The sequence below is a fragment of the Camelina sativa genome, chromosome 15 (genome assembly GCF_030686135.1).
Source record: "Camelina sativa cultivar CO46 ecotype springtype chromosome 15, ASM3068613v1".
Taxonomy (NCBI): Eukaryota; Viridiplantae; Streptophyta; class Magnoliopsida; order Brassicales; family Brassicaceae; genus Camelina; species Camelina sativa.
Window position 1 is genome coordinate 14155209 of NC_141894.1, and position 19859 is coordinate 14175067.

The 19859-nt window shown below is 32.0% G+C and overlaps 5 protein-coding genes and 2 pseudogenes across 5 annotated transcripts; 1 reads left to right on the forward strand and 6 right to left on the reverse strand.

The window, feature by feature from the left end:
- Positions 1–110: 110 nt before the first annotated feature.
- On the reverse strand, positions 111–1195 carry LOC104748471 (uncharacterized). The gene is made up of 3 exons (XM_010470109.2): positions 1066–1195; positions 902–977; positions 111–643 (listed from the first exon to the last, which is right to left on the reverse strand). The coding sequence occupies exons 1-3, from the start codon at positions 1087–1089 to the stop codon at positions 216–218; spliced, it is 528 nt and encodes a 175-aa protein (XP_010468411.1). The 5' UTR covers positions 1090–1195; the 3' UTR covers positions 111–215.
- Positions 1196–1682: 487 nt separating this feature from the next.
- Positions 1683–2207, forward strand: LOC109129102 (putative F-box protein At3g23260 pseudogene; annotated as a pseudogene).
- Positions 2208–2431: 224 nt separating this feature from the next.
- Positions 2432–3632, reverse strand: LOC104748472 (expansin-like A3). Its single transcript, XM_087486840.1, has 3 exons — positions 3356–3632; positions 2979–3273; positions 2432–2885 (listed from the first exon to the last, which is right to left on the reverse strand). Exons 1-3 carry the CDS (start codon positions 3474–3476, stop codon positions 2510–2512), a joined length of 792 nt encoding a protein of 263 aa, XP_087342966.1. The 5' UTR covers positions 3477–3632; the 3' UTR covers positions 2432–2509.
- Positions 3633–5983: 2351 nt separating this feature from the next.
- Positions 5984–14250, reverse strand: LOC147926623 (uncharacterized; annotated as a pseudogene).
- A 790-nt stretch (positions 14251–15040) lies between these two features.
- On the reverse strand, positions 15041–16390 carry LOC147926624 (uncharacterized). Its single transcript, XM_087487122.1, has 6 exons — positions 16256–16390; positions 15894–16161; positions 15686–15797; positions 15463–15590; positions 15161–15248; positions 15041–15080 (listed from the first exon to the last, which is right to left on the reverse strand). The coding sequence occupies exons 1-6, from the start codon at positions 16388–16390 to the stop codon at positions 15041–15043; spliced, it is 771 nt and encodes a 256-aa protein (XP_087343248.1).
- A 468-nt stretch (positions 16391–16858) lies between these two features.
- Positions 16859–18379, reverse strand: LOC147926625 (uncharacterized). The gene is made up of 6 exons (XM_087486844.1): positions 18179–18379; positions 17843–18113; positions 17624–17738; positions 17358–17500; positions 17190–17274; positions 16859–17093 (listed from the first exon to the last, which is right to left on the reverse strand). The coding sequence occupies exons 1-6, from the start codon at positions 18311–18313 to the stop codon at positions 17012–17014; spliced, it is 831 nt and encodes a 276-aa protein (XP_087342970.1). The 5' UTR covers positions 18314–18379; the 3' UTR covers positions 16859–17011.
- A 751-nt stretch (positions 18380–19130) lies between these two features.
- LOC109129103 (uncharacterized) lies at positions 19131–19690 on the reverse strand. The gene is made up of 2 exons (XM_087487123.1): positions 19454–19690; positions 19131–19367 (listed from the first exon to the last, which is right to left on the reverse strand). Exons 1-2 carry the CDS (start codon positions 19688–19690, stop codon positions 19131–19133), a joined length of 474 nt encoding a protein of 157 aa, XP_087343249.1.
- Positions 19691–19859: the final 169 nt, after the last annotated feature.

Consider the following 19859-nt stretch of genomic DNA (forward strand, 5'->3'; position numbering starts at 1 on the left):
ATAATACAAACGAGATGGGGTCACAACAAAAGGTTCAAATAAATGAACGATAAAGAAGAAGAGCACAAATATTTGTAGATTCATAAAGATCCCAAAATAAAGCAGTTCAAGAAAATGGGTTTTGACGATTAACGAACGAAAATTACATAAAATTATGCAACACATCGTACGTCTAGTTAAGCCTCTATCTAATACTACTAATAATTTAGAACTTTTTACATGATCTTGCATCCTTGTTGCAAATCTCCCATAACAAAGTTCTTCGGCGGTGGTGGTGTAGGCGGAAAACTCTTAGCCACCGGCTCACTCTGGTGGAACTTGTATGGTGCCGGTGCTGGTGGATGCGGATGGAACTGTTGTACATATGGTAATGGATGAGCATTCATGTATGGTGGCGGTTGATTCATCCAATAATTAGGTGGAGGATAATTTGAGAAACCGTTAGGAGCATTCATGTAACCGGACGTATATTGTTCCATCAAAAGGTCTTTTCGATTTTCTGGCTGCTTATTCGTTCCACTGTTGCTCCAAATTATAACAGCATTTTTGCCTGATTTTGTAATCTTTTCAAGTATTATCTGTGGATCGATTTTCCCAGTTACATATACCGTTTTGCTTCGCTTGTCAATCATAAAACTCACATCTGTGAAAATAAAATTATGAAAATATATTCGTTAAACAATTTGTGGAAGTATAGTATATAAAAGAGTCCAATATTAACAAAGTGGTTACAATATCGATTAATATAACAAAGAAATTGAACATGTCACAGCAAAAAAAGTGAAATATAGTGTAAAAAATATTAGCTATTCAGGGAAAGAAAAAATGTGAAGATAGTGTAAAAAATGAATGATAAATTGTAAAGTTAATTAAAGGAGAAAAGTGATATAGATTATGAAACCATTAATAGTCTTGAGTAAGTTTTCCAAGGATTTCTTCCATCCCCGCATAGGAGATTCTATCTTCAAGAGACATGTCTGCGCTTAAACACATAAGATTCATACACGCTTGAAATCATAAAATATATACACTAATTTTACAAATCTGTTATGAGTGAACGCATACCATGTGACTGGAAGATGATTCCATCGATCTAGATCAAAGATCTTTGATATTGTTCTTGAGGAACAGTAAGAAAAAAAATAAGATTGGGGAGTTTTTGGGTGGTGAAGAAATGTTTGGAAAAAATTCTATAGGGTCAAATGTATAAACAAAACCGAAATCAAGGTACTCGGATTTGGTAACGAAATATCCGAAAACTATAAATGGATTATTGGGTCATATATTTATTAAATCTTAAATACTAAATATTAAATGAAACTTAAATAGATTTTCTAAAACAAAACTATAGTAGTTGCGAGAATATTTTTGGTGCCTGCAAGTTAGGAAACTAACAAAATTAGTGTTATCTTAATCAATTAGTAAATATTAAAATACCAAACAAATTATTTCGGAAACTTTAATTATAGAAATACCATTTACAGGCAGAAACCGTAACTTAATTAGTTGCCATAAAAAATAAACGTTCCAACCAAAAATTCCTAATTATCAATATCATATCTTCATAAAGGAAATTAATAAAAGAAATATAATATATACTCAAGGAATATACGCTCATAGATACTGTTGTATTTTCAAATTCAATTTGTAAAAAAAAAAATCAGAGAAGTTTAACCAATGAAATGAAGCAAATCAGGTGTTTAAACCCAAATCATCGTGGCGTGTCTGTGAACGGAAATACTTACTGGGTTACGAATAAGAGGTCGGAGGGATATCATAAATACTTATTGTGTTATATGTCTCTTCCTCAGCCGTTCACCTACGTGGTTGCTGCTTTATCAGTGATCAGAGAAGAGCAGCTCTGTCTGGTAGGTTATCTTGATTATGACGCTGAGTTAGAAGAATTACATGTATGGGGGACAACTAGTATCGGTGAAGTCATGTCATGGAGCAAGTTCTTTACAGTGAAAACCAACTGGAGTTGTAAGCAGTTACTGTTTGCTGACGGGATGATGAGTTTCTTGGCCGATGAGCAAGAAAAAGTTTTAGTGTGTTGCAATAACGGGAATCGTTACAAATTCATATACACTGTGGCTGTGGGAGAAACTAATCACATACAATATGTGGATAATCGTGTTTGCGTGACTATGTCAAGGTCTTATTGCTCAATTCTTTTGAATTATGTTCCAAGTTTAGCCCAAATCTAATAAGGTACACTTCTTGGAGGAGGCAAAAGGAAAGCACTTTTTAAGGGTGTTAATAATTGATTAACTTCTTTAATTACGAGAAATGCATGGGATTTTTTTTTTTTTTTTAATTTGCTTGCATATTTGCAATGTATAGTGACTCTAGTTTTTTTAGATTGAACTTTGGTTCTTGAGTAGTGTACCGTGTACATATAACACATATATAGATCTTCTTAGTCCTCTTGTTTCGTATAAATAAATTCTAATATATAATCGAATCGTACATGTTTGTTGTTTGCCTAAATAAGAAGAATTGTAATGATTCAGTGCCATATGTGACTGCATGTATCACAACCTTCTTGAGCAATGTCGGTGATCTGAACCCCGGCGTCGTAGATCATCCCCGCTTTCCATGAGGCCGGAAGAACCCTCTTTGCCCAAACCGTTTTGCCATCGTACCCCCCTGTCACCGTGAACCTAAACTGTAGAGCTCCGGTTGGTACTTTGTCAGTAGCCCACACCGCTCCGTGGCTTCTAGTCATGTAACTCCACTGTGACGAACCCTCTTGAGCAATGTCGATACCTACCACTTCGGTTTGGCCTCCTTGGTACAAAAGCTTTATCGCCAAGTAATTTGGCTTTTTGCTTGCTTCTTCCACTCTCACTTGCAAATTCCTTTTACCGTAATTACAAGGAACTCTATTTTGATTTCCAAAATTTTTTCATTAGTACGAATAAATCAACTGACCATTAAAAAAAAAACCAAAAATTTAGGTGTTTCAAGAATGGAACCTTTGGTATTCAACGTCGACGATGCCTTGTTTGAGAAGATACTTGTCAGCACCAGCACTAGGCTTAGCCATAGCCCTAAAAGCTCTACTACTAAGGACAAGATCGGTTTGGCTGCCCGTGTTCAAGTCTGTGACCATCACAATGGTTCCTTTACTGGTACACAACTTGGGGTTCTTGCATCTGACTTGGAAGCAAGCTCCACAGCCAGCACCATCTTTGTAAATGGAAGGTATAGCTCCCGCAATGTGTCCGGCGAAGAAACTGGTAGCCATAGAGCCATAAGCACAAGCTCCGGCTGTGAAAACACATCAAGACATGAGAAAAGAAAGAAACAAGTAGTTTTAAAAGAAGTAATGAGAGAAGATAGGAATGTTTACAAGAGAGAGCAGAGGCAGATGAGAAATAAGATGCTTTAGAACTGTGAAGACATCGGTCACATGCGTTAACATATGATGAGAAGAGGGACACTACTACGAGTAGGTAGAGAAAGCTTCTCATTTTGTGTGTGTGTTTTTTTTGAGTTAACAAATAATAAAATCTGTATGAGCAAAAGAGATTGAAATGGAATTGATATGAAAAGAGAAGAGAGGACAAAGAATGGGATTATATAATAGTGAAGATGAATAGAGAGATGATGCCAGCTCAGAATCTAATATCTAATAAGCACAGACAGTCATAGTCATAGAGTCATTGTGTATTCTTTCTAATTACGCGTTAACTCATAGTCATTAGTCATTAGTCAAATGTCAAATTTTAATTGCTCATTTTCTTACTGGTTAACTTAAATGTCAAATGTCAAATGTCAAATTTACCAAATATACTCATGGGTGGATGACGTGGTTTTGCACCTACCTTTACATATATTGATCGGTCTCATCTTTTCAAAAGATCAAACAACATATCTTTGTTTTTTAACCTCGCCGACACATTATTTTCACATTAAAAAATGTTAGTTATAATTCCAAACCCAGTTTCACTTTCTTTCGTTTCTATAATTTTTGGAATATATATGTGAATTTTCGTTAAAGTGAGGAGTTAATCTACGAAAGAATTTAAACCCGTTTAATTTAATTAAGCTTGCAAAAATTGTAAAAAAAAAAAAAAGATGAATTTTAGAGTGAGGAGATATAAAATTCATAAAAATGGGAAAAATACATACAATTTTTTTTTGCATAGGATATGGAAAACTTCCGCCCTTTAGATTCAGTAAGACAAATATGAGAGCATTTCCCACCTATTTTTTTATATTTTTTGTTCCAATTTGGTGTTTAGTTTTCCTCCAACAGATAATCTATTTTAAACTTCAAAAAAGTAATATTTGAAGTACAGTATTGTATATAAATATTGATTTGTTGATGACCCCTTTTTTAATTGAAATTACAAAATCAGCCCAAATATTCTATATAAGAAATAAGCAAAAAATTACCATATATTTTTATTTAAAATTGGTTATAGAACAAAATTACATTACACAACATTTATTAATTATTATTGTATTTTATATTAATTTTGAATTTAAGTACTCATTATGTATTTCAAATTTTATTGTTAAATCAATTCAACCCAAAAACAAAATAATTCTTCGCTATGTTGTTTGTACTTTTTGTTGTCTTGGATTTTCTGTTTCTATGTAATATATGTTATTGTTGTATTTTATAATATTATTTAACTATATAATTCACATAGTTATCTATAAATTTAAATATGAAATTATAATTAATAACTAACTTTGTTTCTTTATAAATAGATATATCAAATATAGAGATATCTATTTTGGAGATGAAAATGTAAGGTTGAAGAAGTTTTTTCTCTAAAATAGAATGAGGTTGTAAATGGTCCTAGTTTATCATCATCTACAACTAATATTTATCTTACTTTATGAACATAACAATTATAATCCCCCAAAATATTGATGCCCAAATCCTCTTCGTCACTTCGCCTATACACGTTTTTGTATTGTTGGTTTTAGTCCATAACAACACATTTCCACTAGCAAACTAGTTTATTAAAGCCTAGATGTAGAGCCTTAGGATTTGACAAAAAAAAAAAATGTAAAGCCTTAGCCTCTCCTCATTCCAAGTGATATTTATCACTTAACTCTATCGGAATCGGACATGTCAAAAGTTTATTAGATTGTTGATTTGGGTTAATGAAATCTTCAAAACATTCAACAGATTGGTAACAACTCATGTGAGAACAACTCTGTCATATCCACGGCATTGATTACAACATGTGAGATTCTATATCAATTACGGCTGACTTTTAAAATGATGCACATCAAAAATAAAATAAAACACTCATGTCTTCTTGAATTTAGTGCTAAATGGGATTTGGTAAAGGAACGCTCATCAGCTTAGTGCTAATGTCCATAACAAGAAGAGTGTACACTATTTTTATTGGAAAACACTATTTTCCTGATATTTGAGTATAATATATAACTAGGGGATAACCCGTACTACAGCACGGGATTAAATTTTTTTAACCTTTTTCTTATCTGAGTTAGGTAATCTATCTTATTATCGAAGTTAAAATAAAAACGTAATCGGTAATAAACTAATTCAGTCGCTTTATATAATCTCATACTTTGCATAATATAGCTGCTTACAAAATCAGACAGACAAAGAGTATATTGAATAGTAGATATGTTAGAGGGTATATATTGGACAATATCGGATAGTAGGTTCGTAATGGATTACGCAGAAAGCAATATCGGACTATAGTTTTGTTGGTTTGTGTTTTAAGATTCTAAACAATAATAATAATTTGTGTTTATGAATGTTTAATATCCAAAGTAAACAATAATAAAATAAAATAAAAATAATAGTAAGAGTAGAAATGACTCATATAGTCATGAAAGTACCATATTCCGTCATTAACCCATTCAACCATGTGTTGTATTTTCTCTGTAGGGCAAATTAGAATAAATATAGAGTTAGTAACATATATATTAATAAAACGAAATTATAATATACCTAGAATTTAGGGAGTAAGTACCATTCCATTTCCTAGTGAAGATTTTGGAAAACTTCTTTAAAAACAACATTGGTGGTCTTTGTTTGAGGTTTTCCCTCAGCATCTGTTATCAACATCTTCAATCCAGACTTTGATTTAACTCTTGACATTGCTACATATAACTGACCATGGGAGAAAACGGGTCTAGGCAAGTATATACCAACATTTTCCAGAGATTGACCTTGACTCTTATTGATAGTCATTGCAAAAGCAACTGACACTGGGAACTGTCTTCGGCACATTTTGAAAGGCAACCTAGTATCTGATGGTGATATCAACATCCTAGGGATGAGAACTATCTTACCAACTCGCATACCAGTTAAAATCCGAGCTTGCAAAACATGGTCCGCCATTTGGGTGATCTGCAGTCTTGTACCATTCATTAAACCACCATGCGGATCAATATTTCTCATTAACATAATCGGACAACCTATTTTCAAACGAAGCCTATGATAAGGTATACCCAAAACCTTAATGGTATTTAGAAAATATGGTGAGTAAACTTTATTTTTCAGAGCACGTTTATCTTGAGGGTCAATTGAATCAGAACTTAGATAAATTCTTTCTTCAGCTGTAAAAATAAGAAAAAACAAAATCTAAATAAAATAATTTGATGAATTAAGTGTGTATGATTACTAACAATAACTAAAGGACGAATAAAGATGAACTAACCGTTTAGACTTGATAACATGACATCATTGATAGAATTGACATCTTCATTCGTAGGGCAAAGAATAGCTCGTTCTTGGAAAAATTTAGGATCTTTTTGAGTGGCAAAGTTCTTTCCGTAAACAGCTTCAATGATTGACTCTAACGGAGAGGAACCCTCTGGAATAAGTAACTCTTGTGGGATATCTATTTCACACACACCATCATTAGGCTCATTAATTTTTCCTTCTCCAACTGCGAGTATCCATTTAGAAAACTCTTCTATCTCGCTGGCCTCTTGTTTACCAATGTCTTGAAGCAACCTCATATTCTTTGTCAATCTTAAAACTTTGCACTGATTCCATAAGTATGAAGAGTTTAATGATGCATTGACAATCGCTTCCCTTCCTGCGCCAACAATAACGGGAAGAATTTGTCTGAAATCACCTCCAAAAAGGACAACTTTTCCTCCGAACAATTTGTCTTCTTTACTCCTCATAATATCTTTCAAGCTTCTGTCTAATGTCTCAAAGCAGTATTTACTCATCATTGGAGCTTCATCCCATATGATTAACTTTGCTTCTTTAACCAACGCACCAAGTTCTGAGCTCCTTGACATGTTGCAAGTAGAAGTTTCATTTGGATTTAAAGGAAGGGCAAACCTAGAGTGAGCTGTTCTTCCTCCTTCCAGTAGTAGAGAGGCAATACCGCTAGATGCCGAATTGAGAACAATATGACCGTTTGATCTTATTGCTGCAGACAATACTTTCCACAAAAATGTTTTCCCTGTTCCTCCAAATCCATATAAAAAAAATACACCACCTTTGTCATTGATTACAGCTTCCATTATCTCATCATAGATCTTCTTCTGTTCTTCTGTTAGCATCTTTTTCCAACCATCATGTTTCTTTGCTAAATCCTCACGGTTGTAGTTGAGTTCATCCAGTATCAACTGATTAGGCAATGTTACATCTTCAAGAGATATGTGTGGCATAAGCTTGTATTTTTGCAATGAACATCCATTTCTTTTCATTAGCTTCTGTAACTCTCTTAGTAGCAATTTCTTTTTTTCCGTGTCTGACAAACAAAAGTCTAACGAAAACAATATTTACTCATATGGTTAGAGAAATGAAAATAAGCTATCATATATTTAATAAATAATATATAGTCAAATTATTGGTGGATATAGAAGTAAAAATATACCTGGACGTTGTCTCCTCTGTTTTTCTTTTCTCTCAATATCTTCTGAAAGGATTTTCCATGTTTCTTCCCATACAGTTTTAGGAGAAGTTAAACTTTCAGATATAAGCATTATCACAAAAAGTCTACGACAAAACTTTGATGAACACCAAAAATTAGCTTCCTTTATGCCTTCAATATACTCTTTGTCATCATCTAGCAAACCTAGAGTGAAGCATGCCTCTTTATAGGTTTTATAAAGAACACCTTTGACAGTTTTAATGTCGTTGAAACTGGTAGGACCTTTTTTGCTGTTTATGAAATTCGAAGATGGTATGAATCTTCTAAATTATGTGGCACATAATTGATTCGCCCAATAGAGAAACCAGTTCTACCTCTCGGACGAAACTCTTTCTCCTTTTTATCATAGATGTATTTATTTGGAATCTGTTCATATGTAAGCTTTCTTGCTTCCTCATCCCTTAGACACAACTCAAACCAAGCGGTAAACATCGTGTGATCAAGAGTTGGGCGATTTAATACGGTAGTTGGCTTGTCGCCATCTTTGTAGAAAAGAGGTTGCTTTCCTTCCTCATGAAATGTAAGTTTGACAACAGGTGTTGCTCTATAGTGTATAGGATACTGATTCGTCCTCCAGAAAGCTTCACATGCGGAAACATATCTGCAAAATGGAAAAATTTCATATCATTCAATTCATTTGACGGGGTATCATCTTATAGAACTATTTAAACATGTTTTAGATAGATAAACCAGTCAAAGAAATCTTGAACATCATCCTTTTTTTTGGATGAGTTAATATTGACACCGTCGGAGGTATACTCTGTTTCATCCTCTTCTTGACCTGCCTCAACAGATACAGTAACACGATCTTGACCTTTGTGCACATACTTAAATAAGTACTTGACCGATCCAGTTTGGTTACACCATTCCACGTTAATGTGAGCTCGGTACTTTAGAGAAAGTTTTCTGTTGTATGGGACGACATATGTATTGTCGCACTTGAAACCATTCTTCTCTATAAAACGACCATCATCCCTCCTCCTATAAATTGGATATCCATCTCTGTCTAAGTTTGTTGTATCAACAAACTCCTTAGGATAGAACTTTGAACATTTTCCTCCAACCATACACGGAGAGTTCATATTCGCACTTCCACAGGGACCATGAATCATACATTCTTTGACAACTTCGTAGAGTTCTGGATCTTCATCTTTATCTGGAATTTCAGCAGAAATTATCTTGTCAATATGATCGGCTGTTGGGAACTTATGTTTTTTATCCATCCAAACAATAATATGAGCATGAAGAAGACCTCTTTTCTGAAACTCAATCTGATAAATAGCTGCAAAACAGATTATGTTTATAAATTTAATCATTTTCAATTAAAAATGATTTAATATTTTAAAATTCAAGATTTTAGTGGAAGAGGTTTACCTGAAACTGTTTTCCTCAATATATGTTTCTTAGTTAAATCATCCATAAACTTCTCTAGTTTCAGCTTAAAAATTCTGCAAATGATGTCCGGTCGATCATCAGCTTTCAAATTCCTCTGATTGACGAATCTTGTGATTTCTGGCCACTTAGCATTGCAAGTGAAGGTTATAAAAAGGTCTGGGAAACCGAAATGTTTACATGTAGCCATAGCATCCAAATAATTTTGCCTCATATAACTTGGTCCACCGGTGAAAGAAGGTGGAATAACAACTCTGTTACCACGATTTGTGAGATCATCTTCTCCTTCATCCGCTGCGAGCTGAATCTCCTCTATGTTTGAACTCCTTAATTTCTTCTGGTTTTTTTTTAGGTACCGGAGACGATTAGACTCAATCATAGTATACGTATCAACCAAGAACTGCTGAAATAAACGCTTAGACCGGAATAATATATGTTTCTCATCTTTCCTCTCGTGTAGCCTATACGCGTACCACTGCCTCATACTTATATCCTTTCGCTTCTTCTTCTTTGATCCTTTTTTAACCCTCTTTTTCAAACCCAATGTGTATCCATCTTCACCGAGTGGAAATAAAAGAGGATATTGCAAAGCAAGATAAGATATATGACACTCATGAATCCTTTTCAACTTACCAAATTGCATTTCAACCACTATATCACGCTTATTCATTTCGGTATGGAAATCTCCAGGTATCAATGCAGCAACTTCAGAAGCAGTAGGCAAATTATATTTGGTGCCATCTTTCTCACGTGTAGAGACGATTCGCATATGGAAATTTGCTTTTTCTTTTTCCAAAGCAAACCTATCTCTTGCATAACGAAAATGCTGTACGTAAGGATTTATTTCATTCAACATCTTCTGCAGTTTTTCAACAATTTCCTTTTTGAACTTTCTCTTTTCAGATGGATTCTCATCATCTTTACCTTTACTGAAAATAGAATTAGTATTAGAAAGGATCAAATACAGTAAATTAATCAAAAGAAAAACTATATTACCAATAATATTTTGTATTCAGGAATTACCTCATTATATTCATTCGGTTTGCTACTTCATTTTCAGTATCAACAATATATAACTGTTGAAACTTTGGATAGTCGCCAGGTTTTGGTTTCAAAGAACCCATTAGATGATAATTTTCGCCTTGCAGAGCAAACATAGAAGGACCTCGACCTTTCTTTACTGAACGATCAACTTTACCTCCTATAGAGGTAAATGAGAATATCATGTTATAAGCTCTGATATTTTCTCGGAAATGTTTGGCTAAGTCATCATCAGATGTTAATAACCACAAAAGCAAAGCTGGAGATTCTTTAAACGTAGGTAGTTGAATTTGTCCATGCATGCAGCATCCACTGTATATTGGTGTTTTTGTATTCTTCCTCCGATTTAATCTTTCACCATACCAGAAAATAGCACCACAATCCTTACATGTGTGGACAGGATCACCGTCATCTTCATAAGCTGAATTTATAAAAAAACAGTTTATTAATTATGTTTGAAAATCAGTATCCGATATATATATAGAAAAAAAAAGAAAATTCTGATAACTATACCGTCTTTTGTGTTTTTCGTCTTCTGTTTCTCCTTCAAATTGATATTGTCCTTCACAGTTGAATTAGGTTTACCAAACACCTTTTGAATAGCCTCATCAAAAAGGTTTAGGAAATGATAACGACATTTAGCCTCTTTATGTTTATCTTCAATGGTTTGTGTAATCGGCTCTGAATCAGAGTCAGACTCAATAGCATCAGATGGGTCATGAGGTTCATCTTCTTGACTACTACAATCAAAGACTTGTTGTTCATATTCAGCTTCTGAATCATCTGTTATACAACATTAATTAGATATATATAATGAATTCAATAACTATTGAGTGAAAATTAGTAGAGACAATCCTGTACTATACCACTTTCAAAATCCTCAAGTTCCGAGTTCTCTTCTTGATCAGATGTGTTGTCTAAATCTCTGAATTTACTGATAGTATTGTTATCCTCAGAAGGATAAGTTGAAGAAACACATACTTTGCCTGCTTTTAAAAATAGGGGTTAGTAAAATAAACTCTTTTTCAAGATTTTGAGTAGAATAGATTACTATAATCACCCTAAATAATTTGTAAAAAAATTGTTTACCGAATCTAGTTTGTTGTTTTTTACTGATGTCGTGGCTTGGATCTATGATACTTGGTAGCAACGAATGAGTTGTATTTTGAGTATAGACATCCAAGGTAACTCCTTTATTCATCTTGCCTGCTTGATTAGTATTTACAGAATCTCTGCTTGGAGTGTCAATGATTTCAGAGAAATTTGATCCATTTCCTGTATATATATTTTGCATAGGATAAGAATGTGTATTAGAACTAAATTATAAAGTATTCAGTGAATAACAAAAATATTATATGATTATACGTAAATATAACCTTTTGAATATGGACTAATCCTTGCTTCATTCGTAAGAGACGACAAACGCCGGATTGGAGAAATGCATACATTAGGTGTGCACGGGGTATCTACAAAATAAATATTGGTAGGAGGTGCATATCCAGAACCTTAGCAACATAAGAAATAATATGGATTAATGGAGTTAAATAATTATCTATAATCTATAATTAAGAGGTACATACCTTGGAGGATTTTTCTTGAAGCCGATGGTGTTAGTTTATTGATTCTGATATCATTTTCATATGGTAACATCCTTTGTGATCGGTCTAAAGGAAAAGTAACACTTGTATTACTGTAACCTTTTTTTGTTAAATCCTTAAACAGACGAACGTATACAGAACTGATAGGGACTATATTATTAGATCCAATATTTTTAGGAGATGGATGAACAGGACCTGACAAACAATAAAAAAATGATTTGAATTTATGTTATTAGATTATTATGTACAATCTATATTATATATAGTAAAGAGTTACATACCATGGAGTTCTTTTCTTGAAGTGGATGATGTTAAAGGAATTTTTGTCCCATTTTTTTCATGTGCTGACCTTCTCTGTGGCTGTTGTGTAGATTTGCTAACACTTTTATTATTTTCAGTGGTATTTGTAATATCCTTCAACACTGCACGAAATGCAGATTTAATAGGGACTGTATTTTTAGATCCAATAAATGGTTGTGGTGGATTCTCCTTTTCAGAAGATGGAGTTATCCGAAATTTCTTCTCTAAGTTTGGAAATTGTGGAGATTTAGGAGTTTTGTTCTCACATTCATCTTTCCTGCGTTTCATAGTCACTGATTTAACAGTATGTTTAGAGAAACTGCGGATAGTTGAAACTATAATCAGCCCAAAAGTAGAGAATAAGAGGAAGAAAGATAATTTTGTTAGTTGTTGTGATTGCGTTTAATTACAATAGTAATTAAAAAGATATTTATTCCTAATTTAGTTTCTTTGATATAATTCCCCTATAATTTGGTTAATTAGTAGATTTTATAATCAACAGTGGAAAGTAATAAGTATAATGCATATATGCATTTCCTTATACAGTTAGATGTTTCGACGATTGAAATTGAATAAGTGGACTATAAAAACATGCCAAAGTTAATTATCTAAACAGAAGTAAAATACTGAGTACAACCAAAGTAAATAACATAATACAAAAGTTAATACATAAAAAGGAAGATGCATATATTTCAATTATAAGAAACTACTTTATCCTTGATCTCCTTATGCAAATGTTCGATTGGCTTCATCATTCTGTCCCATCAGGTTCCTTATATAATACGACGCCGCAAATTCAGAGCTGGATATATGAACAACATATCTTTGAGCACAACATATTAAGAAGAAATTATAAATATTTATTAATAAAACTTACTTTGTTTTGTGATTTTCTAAGCCAGCAAAGTTTGGTTTTATGAAGATCCTGGATGAGCCAGTGCGATTGACAATGCATGGTTTTCCTATCATTGTTTCTATGTTCAATTAAATTTGATCATAGAATTTAGTTGAATAAAGTCTAAAATCGAGACATACCTCCAATAACACCAACATTCCAAAAACGTAAAACACAAAACACTGGGTCGGTTTTGTATGTGAGATGGCATCCTTTTAATCTCCAAGAATACATGAAATAGTCAGCATACAATCCTTTTGCACAACACATGAGTTTATCATTCCTATTATTTCCACAATTAAAAAAATATAACAAAAGTTATTATCTTCTTAGTATCTAAATATGATAATTCTAATTGATGTAGTAAAAATCAATAAAAACATATGGAGATAAAACAACACATAGTGTAAACTTTAAAACAAAAAATAGTACCTGCCATTGATGAGTGTAAATAGTACTTCATCATAACCGTTGGCACTACTATCGTTAGGTTTATGCTCCACATCGATTATACATCCACATACATCTATATTGTAATAATATAAATAAATATATGTTAATATTAATATATGTAAATATGATTATCTTTGGAATTGGAAATATGGTTAAATGAATGTACTTACCAAAAGATGAACCATTTAACGATCTACCATTTTTAATGTCTAAGAAGTCTTTGAATCGATAGAAGTCACCCTCTCCCTCATCTGCTAAAGTGATCATCTCAGATTCCTCGATAATTCTTATCTGGTAAGGATGTGTTGTGTTTCTTTCTCTGAGAGTTGGATAGATCACTTTAAATTTATCAATTTTATACCATACACCGTCATAGATATATCTTGGAACATTTTTCAACCGCGGATCGTGGATTAAAGTCGCTTCAATCGTTTGACCCTTGCATGTCCAAAATCAAAATTATCTTATCATCTCTTATCATTAAATCAAACATCCAAAAGAAAATATAAAATGGATATAAAGAATATACTAAGTTGAGATTTACCTCTTTATCCACCAAGAGCATGACCCTTTTTTCGAAAAAATCATGTATCTTCCAAGTACTCAATACCTTAACGATGATCGTCCAATCGGTCCTTCCAGGACTGAGATCAGCAATTCTACTGATAACCATTTTCTAATATATATAAAATTTATTTTGCTTTTGGTGAGATTGAAGGTTTTTTTTCTTTTTTTTTCCTGAAATGTGTTTGGATAGTTATAGGGTTTTTGGAAGGGAAGAGAATGGAAAAAGTCTCTTCGTGTACATATGTGAAACGTAAAAATACTTCCACTCCTATTTTATATTTATTTATATTAAATGTTAAAAATTTGTATACATATGCACAGTCCATTACCCAGATTTTGTGAAGATTTGATTATGATAGAAATCAAATCATCATCCTCTTTTACTCAGTTATTTGTATAATATAGATATATACATAATAATGTTTTATCTGAGTAAGGCAAAGTATTTTTTAATATAGTTCTTTTGAAAAAATAATTTTGTTACAATCTTCCATTTGAAATCTCTATTTTAATTAAATATAAGTTTAATTAAATTATAAGTTTAGTTTATTTATACATATTTTAAATTGTTTAATATAAGTTCTATTGGTTATTAGTTATATATCCATCTATATTTATACATATTTTAAATTGTTAAAAATAAGTTATATTGGTTTTTAGTTATATATCCATAAGTTATTAGTTATATACTCTATAATATTATAACAGAAAACAATAAGTTTGAATTAAATGAAACTGAAAATAAGAGAAACATTTTAACTTACTACTAAATCTTTTAGTTATAACTTAGATTCAAGTCTTGACAACAAATTAAAAACAAACGACAAACGTAGTTTCATTATTAAAACACCAAATTAAAAACAATCTCTTCGCACTTCCACCATCTTCAGCATCTCTCAATCACTTCCACCATCTACAGCAGTTTGGTACTCTAGCCTGCATAATTTCAGTTAGATCATATTAGTCAATAATTTTTTTTTTTTTTTTTTTATTAAAATTGAAATTGATCAAATCACCTCATCTTGAAATCTTGGACTTCTGCAACTGGAGGATTAAAATGAATCCTTGATACCAACGGGGTAGAGTACAGTTCAATTCGTTTACCTATTAATTCGAAAGATATAAACTATGTTTCAATGATACAAATCTCTACATACTTATGTCCAATAACTATAGATATTTTCTAAGAACCAATCAAATGATTCCTTGTCCTATTATAAGTTGTGGTATAAACATTCGACTGATCAAAATCGTACAAATTAAAATTACTATCCATAAAAATCTAGAATAACAACTATATAAAGTATAATTTAATTACCGAAACTTGGATATTTGGCATGCCAAAACTGCAATATTGCAACAACATGGTAACATCCTGTTGCCAACCAATTGTCGTTAAAAAAGGTGGCTGTCTCATTATATGCCACGCAGCTTATATCCATACCACTATGAAACAATCAAACATAGTTTCAGTATATCTATACTATTAAAAAAGCTTGATATAAAACTGACCTAAGATTTTAGTGAAAATTTTAACGAACCTCAAATCACGGATTGAAAACCGTAAGATCCTCATAATCTCATTAGGAACCTCCACATTTGGATCATGTGCATGGATCATTGATTCGACATCGATCACTTCGCCCATGATGTCTGGTAGAAAACGGGAATATAGTTCTTAGATTAATATTACGGATCCATCAAAATATAGTTAAGTTCAGATAACTTGTTAAAATATTTGAAACTTACCTAGTGGACGTTGTGTGACAGAATGAAATCCATCAAACACTCTGTCAATAGTTTGGAGTTCAAAGAAGTGATTGTTGGAAACAACTTCTGAATTTTCCACGATGGTGTCATTGGAGAAAATGATCTTATGATCATTATGAGTGTGCTTCAGACGTCTCTCATGGTAACACACCGAGAAATTGGAAACAATCTTCCAATCATTTTCAGCAATTTGATTGTTGAAAATTTGGAACAGATCCGGAGAAATTGTTGTTTCAATTTTTTCACCCTATATTCAAAAAATGTAACAATTAATGAAAAAACAAATTTTTATATTCTCCCAAACAGTCATGAATTTACGAAGATAATGTATAGATACTTACGAAGACATCACAAAGGATTAGATGAATTGTGGAACCTTCCTCAGACTCCTTCCTCCATTTCCTCAAGATCTTAACTTGAATCTTCTGGCTTGATGTCCATGTGAGAAGATCCTTAACTCTATCATAAATAGCCATTTTGTGTAATCGGTGTTTTTTTTTTGTCAAGAATCGATAAAGATAATAGAAGGTAACTTCTAAAATAACAAATATTGGTTCCTTTTATAGTCAATACACGTCGTTTATGAATCGTTACAACGATTTGTTAATATATTGACAACTACGACGATTTATTAATTAAGAATAAATATTTATAATGCAAAATATATAATAACCGCTTATATTCTTTGATATCTTTTTAACAATATTCGTATACCCTTATTGGAAATATAAATGTTACGTAATCATTACAGTTAGAGAAAACAAAAAAGGTAAACAATGGGAATCGAAATCTTACTGTTTCAAAAATGGCATGCATTGGTCTTAGATGTACCGTAAATTATGTTCAAATTTTTAATGGCATGCATATGTCAATCATGAATTATACTCTGACAAAAAAAATCTTTGAAATTGAAGGTATTATGCATAATTTGGTAAAAAGATATATTTGAACATAATTTCAAGATTTGAAAAGAGTAATTGGCATAATATCCGCAAATATAGGTCCAAAATCTAAACAACAAAGAGCTGAACTTATTCAAATAAAAAACAAATGAAAGTTGTTAACGAAATTAACAGTAAACTTGATCAATCTTAAGGTTACACCGAATCATTAGAATCACTCTCATCTTCTTCTGAGCCGTTATAATCTTCATCGTCTGATGATTCATGAAAACAAAGACTGCGAAAGATAAAGGAACACAATAGTTAAAACAGCTTATAGTAATGATTCCATATTAATAATCTGTCATAGTATAGATGTTATAGATGAACTTACAGTGCAGGATCTATAGTGAATGGTCTTGCTTCGTTACCAAGTAAAAGTTTAGAACATCTTATTTGAGACATTAGACAACGGTGACCTTTAAAAAAAAAAAGTAAGTGACAAATCTTATATTTGATCTATTGGCTTATCTAGTAAAAATGCTAATATATTGCTTAGTACCTTCAAAGACAGAGATTCTCCAAAACATAAGCAGACACAATACTGGTTCACTGGCATAGGAAGGACTCGCAACATATTGTTCCCATTTTTCCCGAAATTCAGAACATGTATCACCGACGGCAATACATTGAATCTGTTCGTTACTTTACAATAAACAAATTAACAATGGACAACTTCAGTGGTTTCTTCTATGTATTATTTTCAATGGCAAATATAAATCAAATGAGGTAGTACTTCTTTAAAAAATTTATAAACTTTTAACTTACTTGATGTCAATTACAGTAAAGCGAAGAACATCTTTCAGACCATTGAATCCAACTTCATTTTCCAGAAAAACAATTTTACGCGGTAGATTTACTCTTACCACCGTTCCACACAAATCTGAAATTGATTGAAAAGAGCAAAGAAATTAAAAAAACTATGAATCTAAGGAAATAATGTTTTATTAAAACTGTAAGTTAAACAGTATATTTAAATAAAATTACCAACACAACAATTTCTCTCATCTTCTGCGGCATTTTCAACTGTTAGTGCATCTATTAGATGGAAAAAGTTGTCTGGACATCTAGGAGGGATTCCAGTGATGCGAGTTTGGCTAGTGATCAATATTTCAGAAGAATTGTTACAATTCCTGTAAATATTCTGATTTTCAATAACCTGGAACTTGTAAAGAAGAAACCATCGTCCTTCTTGCAACAAATCTATGTACTGATCAAAGTAAAGCTGACTTCGGAGTTTAGCTTGAATTCTTGTTCCCTAAAATATATAAAAACTAATTTCAGATTTAAATATTAAGAAGAAGGATATAAATGGATTGTTACCTTCTCATCAACCAAGATCAAACAAATGTAGGTAGGCTGCATTATGATGATTTCGGGTATCCAGAGCCTCAGTACTTTAACAGCAACACTCAACCTATCTGTTGATGGATTCAAATCCTCTATGTATGCAACCATTTTTTGGTTTGGTTCTTGATTATTTTGGAGAAAGAAGAAAGATGATGAAAGGTGAGAGGTTAGAATATTTTAGATAATAGATATATAGTAAATGTTTTATCGTGAATGAAGTTTGAAGTTGCAAAAAAAATTAAAATATATATATATATATATATATATATATATATATCTAGAAAAGAGGAATATGAAAAGTGATTGGAAGTTACTTACAAATTTATGTCGGTTTTTTTTTTGTCAGTTCGAAATTGAAGTAATCAAGGCGAAGACTTTGAAAATAACAAAAAATTTATGTTTGGTGTATAATCCATACATGCAATGGTTAAATTTGATCGAAACTATACATTGTAATAGATTAATTCATATTTATATTGTACTAATACTAAATTAGACAGTCTGCTTGAATTGCAGTTTTTACTAATCGCATGTACTGCAATAAAAATTAGAATCAGTATAAATTTCTTTTACATTTATAGATACATGATGAAACTGATGCTACTTCAAAGTAGATTTCATCATCATATACTCCATTGAAACTATGATTCTTAGAAGTCTAATTCATCATCAATGTCTCTGTTGAAAGAGATCCTTATTTTACTATATTGAAGATTTCTAAATTAAATAATTGAGTACAATAAATTAAGTTTTGAACAAATAAATTATAAACAATAAAAATACCATATAAATAACCAAAGCAAAATAATATTAAAAACTGAACCAAATAAATAACCAACAAAGTTTTAAAATAAGCATTTAAAAATGCTTTTTATTGTTCAAAGGAAAAATGTGAAAATAATTGGAAACCAAACGTGGAGTAGGACTATGTTTTTCCGTGATCAACATCTTCACAGCTAATGACTTCATTCAAATCCTTGGTAGGATAATCTCCTTTATCTTCGGTGAAATCAGTAGACTGATCGGAACATTTTTTCTTGCTTGTAGATGATTGATCAATGTTTGGGTCTGTGGCTTCTGTTTTGCGCTTCGACGAAGGAGTTGAACTGGAAGAATGATCAGTTTCATAAGGCTCAGTGCCATTAGTAATCATCAGTGATGCCTGCACGTAAAAAAGTATATACATTAGATGTTTCTGATATCACTATATAGATATATAGAAACTATATTTAATAAAAAAAGGCAAACCTGTTCAGAGGTGAGACTAATTCTGTCAATAGTATTTTCAGATGCTTCATTACTAATTTCCATGAATTTATTGCCTTCCCAGACATTAGCAACCTTGTAACTATCATTAGCACCAGAAAGATTGTCCCCACCAATACATATCAGAAATTGAAAGGTCTTCCCACACACAGCCTTAATCTGATCAGGGATCAAAGTAGGATCCGTAATCTGCATATTCGATATTGTGAATGATTCCATATTTTGTTAAAAATCTAACCAAGGAATTTAAAAATATACCTCTTCAAATGAACCATTTAGGATTTCAGCTGCGGAAACACCAACAATTTTTGATGCCCAACTATCAAACATGAAAATTTTGGTTTCACCACTCTTGTCCCAAACGTGGACATGTAATTTGTACCTAAAG

Coding starts and splice junctions, on each gene's coding strand:
- LOC104748471 (XM_010470109.2), bottom strand. CDS start 1,089: ATGGAATCATCTTCCAGTCACATG. Junction 978..1,065: donor AATCATCTTCCAGTCACATG/GTATGCGTTCAC, acceptor GTTTAAGCGCAG/ACATGTCTCTTGAAGATAGA. Junction 644..901: donor CTTACTCAAGACTATTAATG/GTTTCATAATCT, acceptor TTATTTTCACAG/ATGTGAGTTTTATGATTGAC.
- LOC104748472 (XM_087486840.1), bottom strand. CDS start 3,476: ATGAGAAGCTTTCTCTACCTACTCGTAGTAGTGTCCCTCTTCTCATCA. Junction 3,274..3,355: donor ATCTGCCTCTGCTCTCTCTT/GTAAACATTCCT, acceptor GTGTTTTCACAG/CCGGAGCTTGTGCTTATGGC. Junction 2,886..2,978: donor GTCGACGTTGAATACCAAAG/GTTCCATTCTTG, acceptor AAATCAAAATAG/AGTTCCTTGTAATTACGGTA.
- LOC147926624 (XM_087487122.1), bottom strand. CDS start 16,390: ATGGCTATTTATGATAGAGTTAAGGATCTTCTCACATGGACATCAAGC. Junction 16,162..16,255: donor TAATCCTTTGTGATGTCTTC/GTAAGTATCTAT, acceptor TTTTGAATATAG/GGTGAAAAAATTGAAACAAC. Junction 15,798..15,893: donor TGTCACACAACGTCCACTAG/GTAAGTTTCAAA, acceptor GTTTTCTACCAG/ACATCATGGGCGAAGTGATC.
- LOC147926625 (XM_087486844.1), bottom strand. CDS start 18,313: ATGGTTGCATACATAGAGGATTTGAATCCATCAACAGATAGGTTGAGT. Junction 18,114..18,178: donor TGATCTTGGTTGATGAGAAG/GTAACAATCCAT, acceptor TATATATTTTAG/GGAACAAGAATTCAAGCTAA. Junction 17,275..17,357: donor GAGAATCTCTGTCTTTGAAG/GTACTAAGCAAT, acceptor TTTTTTTTAAAG/GTCACCGTTGTCTAATGTCT.
- LOC109129103 (XM_087487123.1), bottom strand. CDS start 19,690: ATGGAATCATTCACAATATCGAATATGCAGATTACGGATCCTACTTTG. Junction 19,368..19,453: donor TTAGTCTCACCTCTGAACAG/GTTTGCCTTTTT, acceptor TTTTACGTGCAG/GCATCACTGATGATTACTAA.